This window comes from Oryza glaberrima, chromosome 2, assembly GCF_000147395.1.
Source record: "Oryza glaberrima chromosome 2, OglaRS2, whole genome shotgun sequence".
Taxonomy (NCBI): domain Eukaryota; kingdom Viridiplantae; phylum Streptophyta; class Magnoliopsida; order Poales; family Poaceae; genus Oryza; species Oryza glaberrima.
This window is the reverse complement of record NC_068327.1, coordinates 13,028,989-13,050,572: the sequence shown is the minus strand read 5'-3', so window position 1 is coordinate 13,050,572 and position 21,584 is coordinate 13,028,989. Positions and strand designations below refer to the sequence as shown.

The following is a 21,584-nucleotide window of genomic DNA, read 5'->3' as shown; positions in this document are numbered from 1 at the left end:
CGACTCCGCCCAAATCGACTGTTTGTCAATACCTATCGAAAGATCGGGACCTACATCCCTCATCAGTTTCAGAAGAATATATATGGAGCTTGGGAGGCACAATATATAGTAGCAAAGGAACGCAATTGTACTAATCAGAAAATGCAAAATTGAATAATAGTTCAAAGTACTAGTCAATGTGCTGGCCTAGTCTAGACTCAACTCTAGCTCAAGCAAGCACCCGACAACACTAAGGACTAGATATGAATCAATGCACAACTCTGCACTCTGAAAACATACTCCAAGGATGAATGGTTTTTCTTTCTTGCTGTGGCTTTTTTAAGCACCTTTCTGCCTTTTTTTTCTTTTTTTTGTGCGGCTTTTTCTTTCTTTTTTTTCTTTGCACCTTTCTGCCTTTTCTTTCTTTATTTATTTTTTTACTTTTTATTCAACAAGAACCGACCACTGACCTCGAACATGGACTCAAAATATAAATATCAATATTACAGGGACTCAAATGTAAAATGCAAAACTAAAATTGGATCATCTTAAAAATGGAATGCTCACATCATGTAGGTTCCGTTTTTATAAAAATATCTCAAATCCAATACTTAACAATTCTAGACAGAGAAAAATATAGATTGTCACAGATAGATCTGATCCCTCTCCTCAGGCGCACAGTACTCCCCTCATGCACGCGCACAGTGGTACAGGAGCTCTAGAAATCGAGTAACTCCCAAACCGTTGGATAAAAATTTCTCCAAAATACAAAAACGGAAACCCGACGACGAAACGATTCAATTTTTCAAGGTCCCGGCAAGAACTGACAAGATGCAAAACTGGACCTAAAATTGATGTACAACTCACACGTGATAAACCCTAGACCCAAAGTGATGAACAGATGCAATACTCAAAACTAAAAATTAAATCTAAAACTAAACCAGCACTCAACACGACGATGCAATCTAGAATTCAACAAAGCAAAATCTAATAGAACAATGCAACGGCTCAAATTGTCTAGGTAAAGAATAAATATTTTTATGTGGCAATTTTCTGATAATGGGAAGATAAATTACCTAATGGGCAACCGCGCTCTGATACCAACTGATGAGGGATGTAGGTCCCGATCTTCCGATAGGTATTGACAAACAGTCGATTTGGGCGGAGTCGCGACACAACTCGATCCGGCTTCTGAACGAACACGCTACTGAGCCCCACAATCGCAGCTACCGTGCCGAAACCCAGTTGACCTCGCCGAGAAGGCTAATCCCTGCATGCGAATCGAAGAACACAAGCAAGAACAAGATAGATTGCAACCAAATTGCATATGAATGATTAAGCACACGAATTTGGGGTTCCACAAACCGATCTAGCGGCGAAACTGTTCTCAATAGAATAATCTAAGACGATGACGGCTACTGAATAAATGTGATTAGGGACGTCCTAGGGTTGCCCTAGGGAGCACACCCCTTTGGGCTAAGCCCACGACACAATTACAAGGCCCAAAACTCAAAATCAGATTCGGACTGGATGAGGTGCGTGGCTCGTTTTGCAGATTCCCGGCAACTCGGTAGGAGTTTTGACGTGGGACCAAAACCATCTGAAAGTAGACTTCATAAGCTTTCCAACAAGTACTCATGGGCCCCGAAATTCCTTCTAGATCAGTGACTAGGTCCGTTTGAAGTTGATGCTGTCAGGAGGCCCGAATCCGAATCCAAAACGTGTAGAACTTTATTTCTTGTCTTCTATGGACCAAAAGTGACGTGGTGAGATGAAAGAAGACTTAGAGAAGGTCTTGGTTTGGTCCCCAATCAACTTCTTCAATCATCCATGTATTCCTTACGCTCGGTCTCTTTTCTTTCGCCCAAGCAAGTACCTCTGCAAACAAAAACACACGAAACTCATTGTGTCGCAACGTTTGTTCAAATATATAACAAGTAAATCTAATGTAGAACATATGCACCTTTATTTGATTAATACATAAGGTAGTCATGGTTATATCCGAGCTAGTTATGTCCTCATCAATGGGTATTTCATCCATACTGACTTGGTTCAGAACTTGCTTACAAGGAAATACAGGCTTGGCATGGAAAGTGACTCGCTGGCCAGTACCCCTAGTCATAGATATGGATCGGCTGGCACAATCTATAATACCACTGTGCTTGGTCAACCAGTTCATGCCAAGAATGACATCCAGATTCTTAGAGCTTAGAAGGATGAGATTAGCCAGGAAAGTGACTCCTTGGATCTCAATGGTTACCAATGGGCTAAAGAGCTTAGCAGGTAGTTGGCTTCCTGGGGTTGATACTATCATAGGTTTGCTAAGATCTTCTACCCTTATTTGGTGTTTTGCCACAAAATCTCTTGATATAAAGGAATGCGTAGCTCCTGAATCAAAAAGTACACATGCATGAACAGAATTAATCAGGAACGTACCAAGTATGACTTCTGGCGCAGCCTGTGCCTCCTCAGCCGAGACATGATTCACACATCCCCTCACCAGGTTGTTGTTGTTGCAGTTGCCATTGTTGTTCTGGTTGGCATTGCGTGCAGATGCAGGAGCTTGCGGACGTTTTGGCTTTGGGCACTTGTCGGCGAAGTGTCCAGGCTCATAGCTGTTGTAGCACACAAGTATCTTCCCAGAGCTATCTCTGCGTGTCGATCCAACCTGGGTAGGGGCAGAACGCTGACTGTTGTTCCATCCTGAGTTCTGCAGCTTGTTGTTCATCTGTGGACGGGATGCACGCTGTGCTACCGATGAAGAACCAACTTGAGGGGGAAACGCATAACGTGGTTTCTGACTTGGTCCTTGAAACATCCTAGCATTGGCCAACTTGCGCTTCTTGCTTTTAATCTTTCGGTACTTGTCCTCCTGGCGGATCGCCTTGTCGACTAGCATTTGGAAATCTTCGCAGTCACCAGAGATGAGCTGGACTAACAACTCGTCATTCAACCCTTCAAGAAATTTCTCCTGCTTCTCTTCATCGGTGCGAACGTCCTCGGGAGCATATCGAGCCAACCTGTTGAACTCGTGCAAAAATTCAGTTACGGTCCTGCCATCTTGCTTGAGTTCACGAAATTCTTTCTTCTTCAGTGCTACAACTCCAACAGGTACGTGAGCTCTGCGAAAAGCAGTAGAGAAACGAGCCCAAGTAATAACTTGTCCAACTGGCTGGGTGGCCTGGAAGTGGTCCCACCACTCGGAAGCAGGTCCATGCAGTCGGTGAGCGGCAAAAGCGACTTTCTCCTCATCAGTACACTGGATGAGGTCCAACTTCTTATTGACCGCGTGCAACCAGTCATTTGCTTCGACAGGGTTGGTTGTGCTTGAAAAACTAGGAGGTCGGACTCGGAGGAATTCCGACAGCTTTGACTGCGGTGGAGCGTGTACGTGAGCTTGAGCAGCGGGTGCTTGCGGGTTTTGCATTTGGTGGAGCAAAGCTGCGATGAGTTGGTTTTGGTTGGTGAGCACTTGTGCTAAGTTGGGGTGATCATGGATTGGCGGAGGTGGCGGCAGTGGTGGTGGAGGGGCGTGGCCTTGGTCCTGATTCTGGTTCTGGTTCTGATTCTGATTCTGATTCTGAGCTGAATTCCTAGCACGAGCATTGTTAGCAGCAGTACTCCTTGTGTTCACCATCTGTAGTAACCAAGATAAGAGGGAAAAGAAGAAGGGAGAGATTAGGACAAGAACACAAGCTATTAAACCAACTTATTTAAATTTTATTGATGTGATGTTGGTTACATAGAGTTCAAGTTGCTTAAGCACCACAAAGGTATAGCTATATCACAGCGGGCCGATATAGTCCATACCAAAAAGCACACAAGGCAACAAACTCCAGCAGAAGATAAACGATAAAAACATACACGCACTAAGACTTCGCGTCTACTCTTGAGAACGACTCCTAGAGGGGCTATGGTCCACAAATGGCTCATCCACGTTGCTGATGCCGTGGCGGGGACAGGCGCTTGATACAACGGGTGGTAGGGTCTTGACGACGGTTCCAGGCATCCCACTCTTCAAGTCCTTCAGCTCCTTGCGTAGAGCGCGAAGCTCATTCTCCTTGTCATGATTCTTCTGAAGCACTGCCTCGAACATCCTCTCCGCCATCCTATAGTAGACCATATGGTACTTGTCCATCGCGGCCATCATCTTGGACATGTGCACAATGGTGGTGTCCTCTTCATTGCGGGCATCGCGGAAGTCAGCATCTTTTGCGAAACCCAAGCGAGCAGGGTGGTAGTGGAACGGAGTGGTCTTCAACTGGTCAGAGTGACTCTGGCAAAGGGCCCCAATGGCATGGAATGCAGCTTCTTGGCTGGCAGATTCACGGCTGTCACCTTCTCCTGTGAACCAGCAACTTTCCAGCATCATCGAGTTGGAGATGATCATCACCTTGGCGCTTCAAAGTGGTTCAAGTACACCCTCGTCTTCAAAGTTGAGAACCACGCGGTACTCCGGAGTGATACAGTATCCGACTTCAGCGGCCAAGGCACGAAGTTGCTCCACAAAACCGGCCAAGTTGAAGGAGCGGGTAGTCTCGAACTCAGGCATCTACAACATTTTGAAATAAGAGTCAATGACCAGTTTTGTAAAGAGTGGACAGGTGAAGATAGAATAACGAAGGTTTTCACAATGAAAGAACTAGTTTCTAAAAAAAATATCATCCTAAGGCTTAGACCACTGGCTCGTCCTACGGTCAAGGTGGCTCTGATACCAACTTGTCACGCCCGGAAATATACACCATTGCCAAACGCTCAGTGCATTAATCCTCGTCCCAGGAGGCGAGGTACACATAGACATTGTTGATTATTACAAGCCACACTAGCAGAAACGTAAAGGAAGTACTTTATTACATGGGTGAATCTAGGCCCTCACACTCAAAGATAAACAAATAAAACAGCGGAAGACTACGGAACAACAGCAGCCACAGGCACTCGACGGCGGAGTGAACTAGAGATCCAACCCTTCATCTTCTTCAGGTCCATCCTCTGGATTATTTTTGTGAGCAAGAGTGAGTACCACCACCGTACTCAGCAAGTCACACCGGAAATGCAACAATAATGCATAGGGAAAACATGGAAATGGCCTAATAGGATTTATTTTGCCTAAAGCCATAGTTTAAACATTTTAATCAGGTTAAAGCTCATTTTAAAACACGATCCTGGTCTAAGCCAATATTTTAATATCACCAAGGTCGCATGAGCCTGCGAACCTGCCTTAGCCCAGGCTAATCTCCACATGACTACACCATCATGATTTCACCCTCCCAAGGTTTTATAAAACAAAACTAACTTTGGGTACATTGCTCAGCTTGCATATAACCGAAGGCGCAACTATTCAAATAGTTTTTAATTCTGATCAGAGGTGTACAACTTTACCTAGAAGACACAACGTCAACACATGTTGCCACGCGCCGGGTACCACCACGGTACTCGGATAGAGGTCGTGACAAGACTATCCATCTAGGTCTACCCAAAACAGGAGAACCCGCTGAGGTTTCACCGCCCGCCGGTCCCCGACAAGGTAAAGGTTGCCGGATCCCCCGGGACGAGACAGGCTCCCCTTGCGCCGGGTGAAAGAAACGGCATTAATCCTGGCCCCACACCCTTCCAATCAATGGTCTTTGTTTTGAGAAGATCTAAACTTTCAGTCGGGCCTTACCCACTAGACTTGTGGTTGCACGAAGACCAGTCCTTATATTAGCCGGTGTGCGACTACCAAAGTAACTAGCTTGCACCCTGAGCCCAGCTCAAAAATATATTTTAGTTGCACAAAGCATTTTATCACACATCCATTGACAAACCAGTCAATAGTCCATAACTAATCAAGTTTTAGTTGTTAACCACCATAGTCTAGTTTATCCAAAGTTCTAGGTTGGAACTAAGCAGGACTAAGCATTTACCTAAAGCAACTAGTCAGTCCATCATGTAGGGTACTAGACTAGTCAAGTTATAATTTTACTAGGGTTCACAAAGATTATGGATATCAAATCAACATAATGGCCATAACCAAGAGCACAGGAATAAATAATAAAACAATATTAATAATGAACGGTATAATTTATAAAGCAATGCAATATAAGTAAAACAACATAATTTTCACAATATGGGATTCAACATGTTTAAGGTAGATATGACTTGCCTTGATCGCTCACAAAGTCTTCAATGTCAATGACGATGAAGAGCTGATCTTCCGGAACGGCACGATCTACACGACCAATGCGAAGAAATACAAAAAGGCTAATAAAAACCATATGAACAGAAGCAATAAAGCACATAAATGGGTTCTACTCGTTTTATGGAGAAATTAGAGATTTGAACGGGTCGATACCGAGTTCAAACGGTCAAGATATGGCCATTTGAAGTTTAGGTGTTGTTTAAACGGAAATTTGCAATTTTGTGAATTATTTTTCTAAAGGAAAACTTGAATTATTGAGAGAGAGCGCACGCGGACTGGGTCCACGAGCGGGTCCCACTTGCCAGCCGCTCGGTCCACTGTGAGCCGAGCACACCGACGCACAGGCACGGCAGCAACCGAGCCAGGCGGCTCGCCGGCGACGGCCAATGGCGTGGCGGTGGTGCGACAGAGCACGGGAAGGGAAAAACGGAAAGAGGAGGAGACGACGGTTCTCACCGAGCAGACGCGGCAGCGAGAGGTTGACGATGTTGCCGGTGGTGAGGAAGAAACGGAGGGGTCGTCGTCGTTCCCGCCGTCTTCGTGCTCGACGGAGGGGTGGACGGGGAAGAGAAGGAAGCGGCGAAGCGGATGGTGGCGACTCTGGGCTCCGACGAGGTCCCAACCACCGGCGAGGGGCGGCCGGAGTTGCGACGGCGGCGGCACAAGAAGAGAGCGGCACGGCGGCTGCGGAGAGAGGAGGGAGAGGGCGGCGGTGTGTGGGGAGAGAGGAGGGAGTCGGGGTCCCTTTTATAGGCCGGAGGGGAGGGAGAGACGCCGGGGAGGGAGATCGATGCCAGCCATGGTGGAGCTCACCATTAAAGAACATCATCAAAATCCACCGCGAATAATGCTGGATCAAGTGGGAAATTATGGGGGAATTGGAGAGGATGAGGTGGGAATTAATTCCCCTCAATTAATTTGATGAAATGGCGAGTGGAGAAGGCGAATCGGAGGTTGCCGTCGCTTGGAATTCGGACGGAGAGAGAGAGGATGGCTGGAGGTTAGGGATGACGAGTGGGACCCACCTGTCATCGAGAAGGAGCACACCTGTCTCTGACTGGGCGCGCGGAGAAAGCAAAACAGACTTCGGTCTGTGGGAGGGGGAATGAGCTGGGCTGGCCCAAGGAGAGGGAGGGGGTAGGGAGAGAGGAGGAAAAAGTACACCGAAGGTCCCTCAACTTGTCGTTGGGATATAAAATCGTACTCGAACCACAAAAGCAGACATGCGAGATCCCTTAACTATACAAAACCGATAACCCCAAATCCTTTGTGATTTTGACCCCGGTTTTGGTCTACGTGGTGGCTGAGTAAATGTGAGACCCACGTGGGCCCCACATGTCAGGTGTCCACATCAACCTCTCTCTTTCCCCTCTTCTCTCCCTTCCTTATCTCTCTCTCACTTCTCTGCAAGCTGGCCGGGGCGAGGCGGGAGGGCGGCGCCGCGACGGCCGCCGGTGGAGGCGGCGGGCAAGGGGCGAGCTGGAGCGGTGTCGCACATGGAGATGGCCGCCAGGGTGGATCTGCTCAAGGCATGGCTTCCAGCAATCTTCAAGGTACAAGACCCCGGATGCAGACCAGGGCAGCGCGCATCCTCACTGTCCCCGCCGCCATTGCCATTGCCATCCTGCGAGCTCGGCCCCTCGTACTTCCAGATCAAGAAGCATGCCAGGACCATGCAGGAGTAGACCCAGACCGCGCAGAGCATGAACCTCCAGTTCAGCCAATACTAAGGAGCAGTGGTGTCGACGGCCATGGCTGATGATGGCATTGCTGCAGTGACGAGGCGTTATGCAGCCAGATTCATAATACAGGATATTACTACTCAAACCATGCCTGTTCTTCAACTGCAAATTAGATTCTTGCGCCAAGATAAAGAGAGGAATTATTATTGCCGACGAAGGGAGAAATGATCAGTACTACGATTCTTATCATTTCAAGACACACAAAAGAAAAAGAAAATCGACGCTAGCCAGATGCTATATATCCTGATACCCTGCAACCTGGATCCCCACGCATGCAGATGGTAAAGATGCAAATCTTTATTTCCATTTCCATGATTCCATACACACAAAAAAGAAACGAACAAATGCCCCACGCATGCAGATGGTAAAGATGCAAATCTCTATTTCCATTTCCATGATTCCATCCACACAAAAAAGAAACGAACAATATAGAGAAGAATACCAAGAAACACGCATTGGCGCAGAGGAGGGTGGAAAACTAACCCAATCTCAACGGTGATTGGGTTCTTGTTTCTTGACTTCTCCAATGCCTCCCCTTCTCCAACCTTTTCTGCCGCCGCCTCTCTCTCTCCATCGATTCCTCTCCCTCTCGCGACCTCGAACAAACCGAGAAGAAGCCAACCAACCAACCAACCACGTACGTGCTGCAACGCCGCCGTGTCAGGAGACCACGGCCGGTACATCTCCGCGAGCACCCGGCACCCCACCACCGCGTCCCACCGTGCGTATGCGTCGCCGGCGCCGCTGCCAGTGCCGACGCGTTCGCCGGCGCGCGCGACGACACGAGCGCGCCCACGTCGGCCGAGCGGGACGAGGAGGCGGAGAAGCCGCCGCGCTCGCACGCCCCCTCCGCCGGCGGCCGTCGCGGCGCCGCCCTCCCGCCTCACCCCGGCCAGCTTGCAGAGAAGTGAGAGAGAGATTAGGAAGGGAGTGAAGAGGGGAAAGAGAGAGAGTGACGTGGACACATGACATTTGGGGCTCACGCGGGTCCTACGCTGACTGAGCCACCACGTAGATCAAAACCGGAGTCAAAACCACCGAAAGATTTTGGGTGACCGGTTTTGTATAGATAAGGGACCCCCGTATATCTGGTTTTGTGATTGAAGGATGTTTTTTTTTATCCTGACGACAAGTTGAGGGGCCTTGGGTGTACTTTTTCCGAGAGAAGAGAGGGGTGGCCGGGCTGGGCCAAGAGAGGGAGAGATGGGCTGGAAGCAGCCCAACAGGAGGAAGATGATTTCTTTTAGCTTTTCCTTTTTTTAAAATTCTTTAATTGTTTTTGTTGCCCTAAAATTATTTAAAATTCAAGTAAAAATTGGTTAAATATTTTTAAGCATGGGGAATTTATTAAAAATATCCACAAGCCAATTTTATATAAATCTTGGTGAGTTTTAATTGTTGGAGGCTCTTTTAGGCTTTTAAAATTTCTAGAAATGCATTAAAGCACGATTTAAATTTAGGGCGATTTTCAGGGCGTTACAGTGGGGATGGGGACAGGTTGAGATCTCCACCCGCGGGTCCCCGTGGGGCCCTAGAAGTACTAAAATCGGTGCTGAGTTCCATTGGTGAGCTCTAGCCTCGACTCTAGCATGTCTGCCTCCTCTTCTTCTCCAAACATGTGGGTCCTCGACTTGTAACTAACCCCAGCCCAAGTAGGGCCCATGTGGGGTGCACCCTAGTCTGGTGGAGCATGGTCTTAGGGACCTCTTGGTCGTCCTTCCATCTCTTTAAATAGCTAGGTACCACTTCAAGGTTCCTTGGATTTCATTAGATTAATGTTTTAGCCATTGCTAATTTACCTTGTAGTTACATGTGTCGGCTAGACCACCTAATTACTCGTCTTTAGAACCCCAACTTATTGTGAGATTTAATTCCTTTTCACAATTTAGATTGCTTTTATCTTGTTCTTGCTTATTTCTTTGATTTACTTGTAGAAATAAGATTGATCTGCACCGATTTAATCAACAACCCACGGAGAGGTATATCGATCGCTAAGGTGCAACACAATAATGGCCTGTACGGTTATAGTCGGACCGTCAACTTCTCTTCCAAATCATAGTTATCTCAACTCACTGAAAGATTGAGCCAATCAAAACTGTGATCGTATCAAATGGAGCTCAAGGTTTATCAATAACACTACCTATTTATAGCCCCAACTCCTCCATCTTTGGTACCGTTCCTTGAGTCTACCAAAAGTTGTATAGGTTCAAAGAAAATCTGGTATCACACTGAATTGTCTAACTCTTTATGCTTTTTGAACGGTAACCGAGCAACTAGCTATTATGGTATAAAGAGGTGGACAATCTAGTTGCTACTCCATCCGTATCTTAACGTATGACGCCGTTGACTTTTCGATCAACGTTTGACCATTCGTTTTATTCAAAATTTTCGTTCAAATATGAAAGTATTTATATCATGCTTAAAAGAACATTTGATGATGAATCGAGTCACAATAAAATAAATGATAGTTGTATAAATTTTTTGAATAAGACGAATGGTCAAACGTTGGATAAAAAGTCAACAGTGTCATACATTAAAATATTAAAATATGGAGGTAGTATGTGATTGTCCAATTGTGCTTCTCAGAAACAATTTGGAATACGGTAGAGGACCCTAAGCCTAAGGGTTTTCCTTTTATGGCTTGGGGTCCATCTTCCAATCCAACCATACAAAAAAAAATTGACACTACCAATAAGACAGGGTTTCATCTAGTTTGTAGGAGGAACAAAAAGTAGTATTGCCAAAAAATTTCAAACCAATTCTAATAAAATCGCACATTTTTTTTAAAAAAAATGGCTAAAATTTTTGTTAAGGTTACATTGTTAACGAACAAAGGACAAACCATTAGAATATACTAGAGGTTGGGGCGGGCCTTTGCGCGCCGCCTGTTCACACAGTGTGCTCGCTATGCAAGAATTTTTTAGGGTGCTGCATACACATAAAGATAAAGGTGAAACAAAATATGATAGCATGGTTGTTCATACAGGACAGGGTGAATTGTCTTTGGTTGCATATAAGTACAAGCAAAATAACCAAAGACAGTACGTAAGGTACCGTCAGCTCCTGTTCTGTAACAGCACGCTGGCATAGTAGTTTGGGCGTGATTTTTACATGGAAATTGAGTACAAAGCATACAAAGAACGATACTAATAGCTATAGAAGTAGCAGAGTGAAAATATAGCCTACGATATTAAAAGGATAACAGCTTGTGTTGCATGAGCATCTTGCTCACAGCACATCTATTGTTGCTTGCAGCTGATTAGTCTGGTGGAAGTGAAAGATGCAGATTGTTCCAACTTGTATGCCGTTGCTTGTTGGAAAATGGGTCCATCCTGATTTCAGGTTAAAGCGCTTTTCTGTGGAGTGGTGAAGAACCATGGTGGTTGAGGGGTGCCCTGGAATCCGTACTTCGATCTGCGATGTCTTCTTCCGCACGATTAGTGCAATGTATGTCATAGAGAATTGCTTTGAAAAGTGCTGCATGATAAGTATATGTTAGTTTTTAAGGTAAGAGGTATATAAAGGGGTAGTGGTGCAGTTATCTTACCACCCTATCCTGCTTCATGAAAGTTGGATTTATGGTTGTGACATAGAATTCGTTTGAGGGGTGCAGAAATTGCGCAATATCTTTGATGTAGTCTTTGAGTTCAGTTGATAGATTGATGTCCCTCCCCGGTGCAGAAGCACATTTCATTGATAGTGCGTTTGGTGTTGCCTTTCGAAAGAGGAGTGAATGAATACATCAATGCACATTAAAAGAGACGCAAATCAATGGAACTGAAAATAGAAAGAGAAGTATCTGTACCTGTACAAGCTGACCCTATATCAGCTTTTAATTTCTGTTGCATGGGGTGTTGCATGTGTGGCTTAGTCTTGGTTCTTTTTTTCTGCAGGTGAATTGGCGTTGCAAGCATTAACGGAAATCAAAAGTAGAGAGTGAATCAGTAATGTAATAGTTTCAGATATGGTGCCATAGATGAAAATGATTTGTTGTCTTGATAGGAGACGGAAAGTGGGTTGAAGATCATTTACCTGGTGGTTTTGGTTTCTGAAGCGCGTTTTTCTTTAGCTGTGAGTTGCTTGGTTTGCTTGGCACTGGACATCTAAGATAACCACTCTTGGCTTATATGATGACATGCATCTTGGAGCGTGATAAGACTTTGAAAACCACATATTCTTTAAGCTGCAAACCAGTGGCTTCTATGAACTGGGGCCATCCTGTAGTGATGTATATTTTGCCAGATGCTCTCTTTAGTTCAATGTAGACCATTAGGTTATGGGTTGTTACTAATTTGAGTCTCTGGCCATCCTCCAGCTGATATCCTTGTGCGATTGCAGCTGGTCTGCGCTGCAGAATTGAAATGATGTATTAAGACTGGCGTGTATAGGTCAAGCTAGACTGTATATGTTATATCTGTTGGTAAGGTTACCACATAGCGCTGGTTTGCTGTGGTTAGTCTAACCGTGAAAAACCTAGGTGGATTCATGGCTGTATCTGCAAAAAAAAAAGGTAGTTAAAAGAAATTTATAAGTGCAAATTTAACAGTGGTAGGGAAGTTGCAATACACAGTGATAAACAAAGGGATAGATAACAGAGCTAAGATTGCAGAGGAGAGTGTTAGGTGCTTGTTATAGTGTAGTGGTAATGAGCACTGATCTTTGTTCTTCTGTGGATTTATTCAGATACTAAACATGAGTTGTATATTGTGATGTATAATGGGTCAAATAGGGGATGAGTAAAATTATACAACAGTCTTCTTATTGTTGAAAAAGGCTCTGTTTTAAGGGCTGCTATATGGCTAATACCATTTTTATTTGTTGCCGAAGTATTATTTTCTTTCGGTTTGTATTTGAAGGAATGGCAGGTTACCAATGATTTAAGGGCTGATATGGTTAGGTTTAACCAGGGCATGAGCCGTGCGCAAAGAATGTTGGAGTTTGCATGGACATGTAGTTTGAGCTACAGTGATCTGTAAGGTAGGAGGTTAGTTATCTGGAAAACAAACTTTAGCATTGAAATTAATCCTTGATTATCCTTTAGCGTATCATCTCTATGCATAGCATATTTATATGAACACACGAATGGTGTTTCTTCATAGCGCTTATATATTCTGAAGGGTATAAGGCACGGCCTACATTCGAAATTGTTACTCAGGCTAGCTAACAATATTTTCAGGTCCATTTTGCACATATGACATCGCACCCCACCAGCATGTGTGAAATAGAACAATAATTTACCTCCCTGGAAGTATCAGCACCAAAATTCATCTTTGTGGATCAGGCCATCGTCGATGATGGAGCAGCTGATCTTCTACTCCAACTCCAATACCGTAAAGTCAGTGACCTGCACTGAAAAACAAATAAATCTAGAAGATGTAAAACAGCATGCTAAAATTTTTACCAGAAAGAGTTGTGACTTGTTAGGTACAAACACAGCAGTACAATTTTATTAATTGCAACCTAAATCCTCCTTTACAGCACAGCAGAATAAATAATCAATGGCAATATATTTTGTCCCTCTGAATCAGAATGTGGGTAAATGCACTACCCGGTAATAACCCACACATATTTACTAGGGAGCGTATCCTATGCACACAGGCCCTCACATGTACACACCGTGTACACCAACTAAAAATTATCACAAAAAATTCTAGGAAAATTCATACATATACTTTCAATAGTATTACATCTACGTGCAAAGTCGCATCTTCAAATTCATTCTACATAGAGAATAACAAAAAAGATAAAATTCTGACAAAATTGCAACCTTAAAACTGTCAGATTTTTTGTTTTTTTTTGTTACGGCTAAAATATAATGAATTTGACGTTAAGATTTTAACCCTAGGTGTAATACAATTGAAAGTATGTGTATGATTTTTTCTAGATTTTTTGGTGACATTTTTTAGTTGGTGTGCACGTGTGTACACGTGAGGGCCTGTGTGCATAGGATATGTTGCCTATTTACTAACCCACATATCATGGTTACTGAAACATCTAGCATTAATGTTCTGAATTAGATGACCATCCTAAAGATTTCCTAATTTTTTTTTGGACAGGCTCCCAGTTTGCCCCAAGGACTGCCCAAACTAAACTGAAATACCATCACATATTCTCAATTTAAAATCAGTTCCATTCAATCATGGACCTAGAGCTAAATCTTTCGAACTTAAATATATTTAAAACTGACCTTCGCGTGAACAAGAATCACAGAACAAGAGCAGAGCACATAACTAAGGACTTGATTCAAACGCGTCCATTGCCTGTAACACACAGAGAGATGTAGAGTTACATATATTTAATAAAAAGCTGTCAATTGAACACCATAGCTAAGGAAATGCAAGAGAGCACAGACCAGTGAAGACCGATGGCGCGAAATTGTAGCTTCTATTTCATATAGGAAGCTCTTGTCCTCTGAGCACCAGCAGGATTGACGGTGCTACGAAATAAAAAAAATAAATGCGGTGAGCAAAGCACACTAACGGTAATGTGACTGAAAAGAATACATAGATAAGAAGTCTATAAAGCATGGCATCAAGAATGCTGTACCCCTTTTTTTTCCCATCAATGGAGGCTAATTCTGCACCCTGAGAATAACAGCACAAAAGTTGTTATATCTATCAATGCTTAGTCAATAGCCGACGATAAATAGTATATTTCATGTGCAGGTAAGGAAGCACTGCATAACGGAAAAACATAAACCACATAAGCCCTGCATACATATATTAATGCAGCAAAGAAATACAAAATCACCTTTCTGAAACAACAGCTGTATCTATATCCTTTCCTTCGGACGAGCCCACCTCAAAAGTTAGCTTCTTCGATGCACCTAGAGGCTGCCACAATAATTGTATAAATCAGAACCTTGACCGAATAACAAAAAAAAAACAAATGGTCTGTCTTTCCTAAGGTAGGAGCAGAACATACAAGGCGCATAATGGGGCGTCGTTTCCTGCTATCAGCATGGGCTTTCTCCATATCACCCACAGGGGTATTAGAAGAAGCAGGCGGTGTCAAAGTATGATCAGGACACTCACTTTCTCTACATATACTTGAACCACCAGCAAAAGGTGAAATGACAGATGATGTGAGTTGCAATGTCTGATCCCTAACCTGTGGAATAGTGCCTTGTCTGCCAAAGAAGTTTCAATGCTATTGACTTGAAACGCGATGTTCCTCTGCATCAAGCTCCTTTCGGTGACAGAAACGCAGAAAGTGAATTTTTGGGACACAACACTCGCAATCTCTCGAGGAATATTGTCTGATCCTCATTCCAACCTGACAAGATTCATTCCTTGCTATTGTTGCACAGATCTTCCAATTCTTACTCACGGGAGATATATCACAGAACAGATCAAAAGGCATCTGAAAAAACAGAAAGAAACAATTCGATGTACATAAAACGGGAAAGTATTAAACAAGGAAGTAAATGCGATGAATTACCTATGGGAGCACTGCAACACAAGACAGGAGAGGAATCACAGTATAGCTAACTAAGGGTTGCTAATTTTAAAACAGCTGTACGACTCCAAAAATGTGAACAGGACAATGATATCTGTACAGAACAGCTATAGTATAGGCAAAAACATATATTATTACTATCTAACAGCAGAAAATATCTCGCGGTACACGATGTTCCAAGTGCGAGTAGTGCAATTGCCATTGTCATCTTCAATTAACACCTTTAAGCCTGCGCGAGAAGTGACTCGGGAAAGAGCAACGTATAACTGGCCATGACAAAAACAGGGTTTTTCAAGTAAATACCAACTGAACGTAAACTTTGTCCTTGACTTTTATTTATAGTCATAGAGTAGCAGACACGGACAGGGAACTGCCGACGTTCTAATGTGAAGGGCCATTTTTTGTTGGTCGCAGATAAGGTTATTCTTGGGATATAAACAGTTTCCCCCGCATTAGAACCAGTTATAATACGCGCTTCGATCACCCTATCACCCAAGTTTGTAACAATCATCCTTGTCCCATTGCAAAGCCCAGCGGTCTGATCTAAATTTCTCAAAAGCATTATGGGAACACCTATTTTTAGGCACAATTGATGTTCAGGATAATTGTTAACTTTGATGCTATTCAAAAGTTCAATTGGGTATAAAACATCTAAATCATCAGACTTTTCATTTGTTTTTGCAAGACGATCAAAGCTCAAGTACTCTCTTGCTTCACCAGGAAAAAGTTGTAAAACCCAAGAGTTAATAGCAGCACACACATCATTCGTAGGAGAAACAATAGCACGGTCTTGCAGATATACTGGATCATTGTACTGTTCAGCAAAGTTGGTGTAAACTGCAGCTACAATAGCTCCAATCTTTTCATCATTATTCATGACCAAAAGATCATGAGGGATTTCAATCCAAGTTGGTTCAACATCGCTGCCGTAACTACACGCTGCTGCTGTGCCATCACCGATAGAAAGGATCCAATCACTGAATTCAGCGACTTCGCGTTGCATATCAGAATCTAGAGAGGAACAACGTAAACGCATGTTGATCGATAGCTCTAAAACACATACATATGACCAAAGAGGAGATTTTGATATTGTAGCATCAATTGTTTTCGATCTAACGCCTCCTTCAACAACAGGCAAGATCTGGCGAAAATCCCCACCCAGCACAACTACCATACCACCAAAAGGAATTGATGCAGCTGAATGATCATCTTCAGAAAGAATATCACGCAATGTTCTATCTAAAGCCTCAAAACATCGCCGGTGCGTCATTAGAGCCTCATCCCATATAATAAGAGAAGTGGATTTAATAAGGTCTGCTAACATTGTACCATGCTTTATATGGCAAATTGTTGTTTCATCAATTTCTATCGGGATTTTGAATCGTGAATGAGCAGTCCTACCACCCGGCAAAAGCAAAGAGGCAACTCCAGATGATGCAACAGCAAGAACAATCTTTTTTTCAGACCTAAGGTAGGTAACAATACAATTCCAGAGAAATGTTTCCCAGTACCACCAAAGCCAGACACAAAGTAGAAAGCAGGTGATTTTGTCATGACACTCTGCACAATGCGTTCATATGCATTTCGCACAAATCATCTATATCATAAGACATTTCATCATCGATCAATCTATTTGCTGATCCAAAGGAACCATCGCAATTCACGGTAGGTAAATTAAAAGATGACATAGCAACACCATTGCGAAGAAACAGCATGTGTAATTCTTGCATAACCATATTTCTAAGTTCATTATCAGGGACAGAATATGTAGCATTATTTAAGCTTTGTTGCAAATCAAAGAGAATATCATCAGACATCGCATGCCAATGTTTATTGAAAAATGCAGCTCCATCAGCAATACCACAATGAACAACCATGAGCACAAAGAGCGATCTGAGTTGCGGCCCGGTCCCCCAGCTCACAGCCTCATCAAATGCAAATGACCACTCTCTGTCATCACCAAGCAACCCTCTAGCAGCACAAGCCTCCTTAAATGTATCGTATACGACATCATTGTATGTTCTAATATCTGCATAGCTCCTAGCGCCTCTCACATACATAAGCAGCATTCTCATGAAATACCCTTCACCTGCAGAAGGATGGACATAGTACATTCGACCGATTTTATAACCGTGCCGGCTTTCTTTCCAGCTCCTTGAATTTTCTTCCCAAGTAAATCGAGTAGGATACTCGCAGTATGTTAAGTCACGTCCTTTTGGGAACAAATCATTAGCAACAAACCATTCAGTTAATGTTGTTTTTTTTGTAAGAATGCATTTGAAACCACCGATGCCAGGTTTGCGTCTGATCTAAAGCTAACCGTGTTCATGTTTGGTAAATGGCATGCTAAACGCTCAACAGGAGGGTTCCTAAAGTGAATAACATACTCAAACAATCTCCAAATACATTGGTTGGCACATAAATATCGACACTCAATGAAGTCAGCTATTTCATCTATCGGTGCTGGCACAGTAAAATCAGAACCACGCATCTTTTTTCTAGAACCTGATGAACCAGTATCATCAATCGCAACACGACTCAGCTTTCTTTTTTTGATCCTAGAAAATTTTATATTGTCATGATCGGGTCCTTTTGTTACATACTTAAATAGATACTTGATCATCTTTGATTTGTTGCACCATTCAACATTTATATGAGCCTCAAATTTACGCAGCAATGTCACATTGTATGGCACGACCGAACGATTATCAAGCTTGATACCATTTTTAAGCACATGCGAACCATTGTCACGCCGCCTATAAACAACAAATCCCTTGTCATCTACTGTTGTTTCAGAGTTAAAATCCTTTGGGTATTTTTTAGAACAGGATCCATTTCTCATGCAAGGGCATTTTCTATTGCTATCACCGCATGGACCATGCATCATAAATTCTTCGACCAACAAATAATCAAGTTCGTTTTCGTTAGGATCAGGGAGTTCAGCACTGATGTATGTGTCGACGATAGATGGTGTTGCATCGGTGCTTGGCGCATCACGCCACACCAGTATATGGACGTGTGGGAGGCCTCTCTTCTGAAACTCCACGCTGTAAAGCACTACACCATATGGTAGGAAAACCAACCGAACAAAATTAATAACACAACAAAAAATGCAAACCAAAGAAATAGCAAAAAAGGGAACTAACCAGCACGCACACGCCCAAAGGGAACACCAGACATGATGTCAGAAACCATTTCATCAAGTTTCATTTTAAAAACCCTACAAACAATGTCAGAACGGTCCGTTGACCGCTGGCCTGGTTCGAACTGCAACACATCTTCAATTTCTTGCCACTTTGGATTGCAGGTAAAAGTTGTAAAAATATCAGGTGCGCCATAGGCACGGCAAATATCCACTACATCCTGATAATTCTGGTACATGTATCGCCTACCACCAGTGAAGCTTGCAGGAAGTATTCGTTGCTTACCTACGCTCGCACCATCTAAGGAACCCTTAGCAACTGCATCTGTAATTCCTTGCATGTGTTCGCATCTAAGTTCACGTTGCTGGTCAGCTATGAATGTTAATCTACCCTCTTCAACACAAGCATAACCATCTACTTGGCCTTGAGAGGATAAACGACCGCAACATAAATAAGGATTAAATTGATCTCGACGATAATGGCAGCAGTAACAGTAATGCTCTTGCATAGAAGCCTTTGTTCGTATATCGGTACGATTCAAGTCTACCCCTCTTAAATTTATAACCAAGCTGAAAGCCACGCTCACCATAAGGAAACAGAAGTGGATACTGCAAGGCCATATAAGCAGGATGTAAGCAAGAAACATGATGGAGTGGGCCAGGAATGCTTTGGACAATTATATCGCGCTTTGCATTCTCCAACGAAAAATCACCTACAATTAACCCAGCAAGTTCATCGGCTGTTGGCAATTCGTACTGAACAGGCCCATTCTCATCTGAACCGACTATTCTAATTGCGAACTGCTCATCACCATTATCAGCTAAACGATCTCTAGCAATCCTGAATTGCTTAACCAAAGGATTACAATTGTCCAGCATATCTAGCAATTCAGCAGCAATCTGAGGATCTAAATCACAGTCTTTGACTTCTTCATTAAGAAGAGCACGCATCCTATTCTCGATCTCGTTTTGAGTGTCATAATAAATATATAGTTGAGCAAACTTTAGTGGGGTTTCTTCGCTAGGTAAAAGTGAGCCTATACGATGATGTACTTGACCATTTATTTTAAAGACATAAGGACCGCCACCGCGATTTAAGCTATCGTCAATATTTGCACCCATTGAAGTGAAAGCAAACAGCGAATTGTACTGCCTTATGTGCTGCAAAAAATGCCTGCTTCGAGCATCCCCATCGAACTTCAAAAGCGAATTTAAAGGTTCTGGTGGTTGTGCAAATGGAGGAACAAAAATTTTGCCGCCTTTGCAACAAAGACTATAAGACATATGGCGCTGAGTTATAGCTGAATCTCTCTTGCATCGTTCTTGGTACCAGAACTGAGCACCACACATGCGGCACTGGTACTCAGGAGGGCCATAATAGCATCTATCCTTCGACGTCTCTATATGCACATGCAGGTCAAAAACATATCTATATTTAGATATAATGTCGGTGCACGATAAACTAAGGCATGGAAAGGGGTAAAATAAAGTGGAAATAACCTTTTAAAAATTTGCCGTAATCACTATCAAACCTATTGGAAGACAGGGACTATATACGAGAAAGCCTTTTACCTACAGGAAAAATCAACAGACAACCTGCAAATAAGAGAGGCTGACAGGGACATATGAAGGGAAGTAAAAAAAATACCAAGCAAAAAGACCTGCAGCCACCAGTCGTTTGAGAGCCAATTTTTTTGATCGTATCTGTCGTCTCTTTGAGAGTACCAAGCAGGATAAATAGGGAAAAACACATCATCTAGTGGAGGGGGGGAAATCACATAAACAAACAGAGGGGTGAGCAGCGATGGGGCACAACAGCAGCACAATAGGAACAAACAACACACATACTTTTACGCTGCGTAGCAACTGTTTCCTAGGCATATTCACCACCAGCCGAAACAGGAGAGCACGCTAAACAGGAAACAAACAATTTAACGATGACACAAAACAAGCTGTGGCAGATCACAAACCAGCTACAAAGGAACAAATGATAATAAAGCATACATCTAAGAGAAGCACTATGGCGTTCTAGCAATCGGCGGTCCCGTCGACGAAGAGGTGCAATCACATGACCCCCCTCCATAGAGCGACTAAACGCAAAGAGAGTAACAATGCAACGAATATTAAAACAACACATAGCCAACAAAATAAACATAATGGATGAACAATTGATTAACACACAAAATAACAGAGAGTAATGTATATACCTCCGTTGATCAAATAGGATAGCAGAGAGTAATGTATATACAAAAGAATGCTGGGAGATATAATTAATATGCTAATAATCAGACATTTTCAAGGCTAGCTTTTTACCTGTACTCTTGCCACGTGAACTTGCTGTGCAAGCTGGCTTAGCCTAATCCTACTTGACTTCAACTGTTGAATGTAAGCCTGAACAATAAAGCAGTGTATATATATACTCATCAATACAAATAGTATATAAAGCCACATTAAATTTTAGCAGAACTTATCAACTTGTGCTCGTATGTGTCCATAAAACAAACATATGAAATGAAATAATATATAATTCATGTTTCAAATAGCCAGCACCCTAATAATATAAGACTCACCGCATAATACATAAGACTCATGTTTCAAATAGCCAGTACCATCATAAGATAAGACTCATGTTTCAAATAGCCAGGACCATCATAATATATAATTCACACCTGAGACCATAAAGAAATTGGAAACGCACATATGAAAAGTGATAATGTTTCTTGCATTGGTAGGCCGGTCAAATTCACAATAAAGCCAGTAAAAATAACTATGTCCTTCAGCACATAAGTCCCAAAGAAAGAGCCAAAAACAACCGCATCACAAAGTCGGTCAGCACATTTAATCGCGAGCTAGCACTCCATGCATGCATGTAGCAAAACAAATAAAGTTGATAACAAAAGCACATATGACAGCACTTGCGTGAACAACATGTACATGTCATCTTCACTAACATTATTGTTAGGATATATGTTTGTACTTTTCGTAAAGTATTGTACGTTTCTGCAAGCACATATATATACAGAAACACACACACACAGTACATGCAGGAGAGATTCCTTTCTGCTAGCTTGAATTAATAAGCTGT

General features: G+C 42.9%; 1 protein-coding gene and 1 pseudogene across 1 annotated transcript; both read right to left on the bottom strand.

The window, feature by feature from the left end:
• Positions 1-3,804: 3,804 nt before the first annotated feature.
• Positions 3,805-8,474, bottom strand: LOC127763797 (uncharacterized; annotated as a pseudogene).
• On the bottom strand, positions 4,724-8,809 carry LOC127763798 (uncharacterized). Its single transcript, XM_052288589.1, has 3 exons — positions 8,342-8,809; positions 6,122-6,187; positions 4,724-4,968 (listed from the first exon to the last, which is right to left on the bottom strand). Exons 1-3 carry the CDS (start codon positions 8,580-8,582, stop codon positions 4,931-4,933), a joined length of 345 nt encoding a protein of 114 aa, XP_052144549.1. The 5' UTR covers positions 8,583-8,809; the 3' UTR covers positions 4,724-4,930.
• Positions 8,810-21,584: the final 12,775 nt, after the last annotated feature.

What these genes read in the sequence shown, in the direction of transcription:
- LOC127763798 (XM_052288589.1), bottom strand. Translation starts at nt 8,582, where the DNA reads ATGTACCGGCCGTGGTCTCCTGACACGGCGGCGTTGCAGCACGTACGT. An exon ending in GCGCCAATGCGTGTTTCTTG is followed by an intron (nt 6,188 to 8,341) that starts GTATTCTTCTCT and finishes TTGGTCGTGTAG; the next exon opens with ATCGTGCCGTTCCGGAAGAT. An exon ending in AGACTTTGTGAGCGATCAAG is followed by an intron (nt 4,969 to 6,121) that starts GCAAGTCATATC and finishes AAAATAATCCAG; the next exon opens with AGGATGGACCTGAAGAAGAT.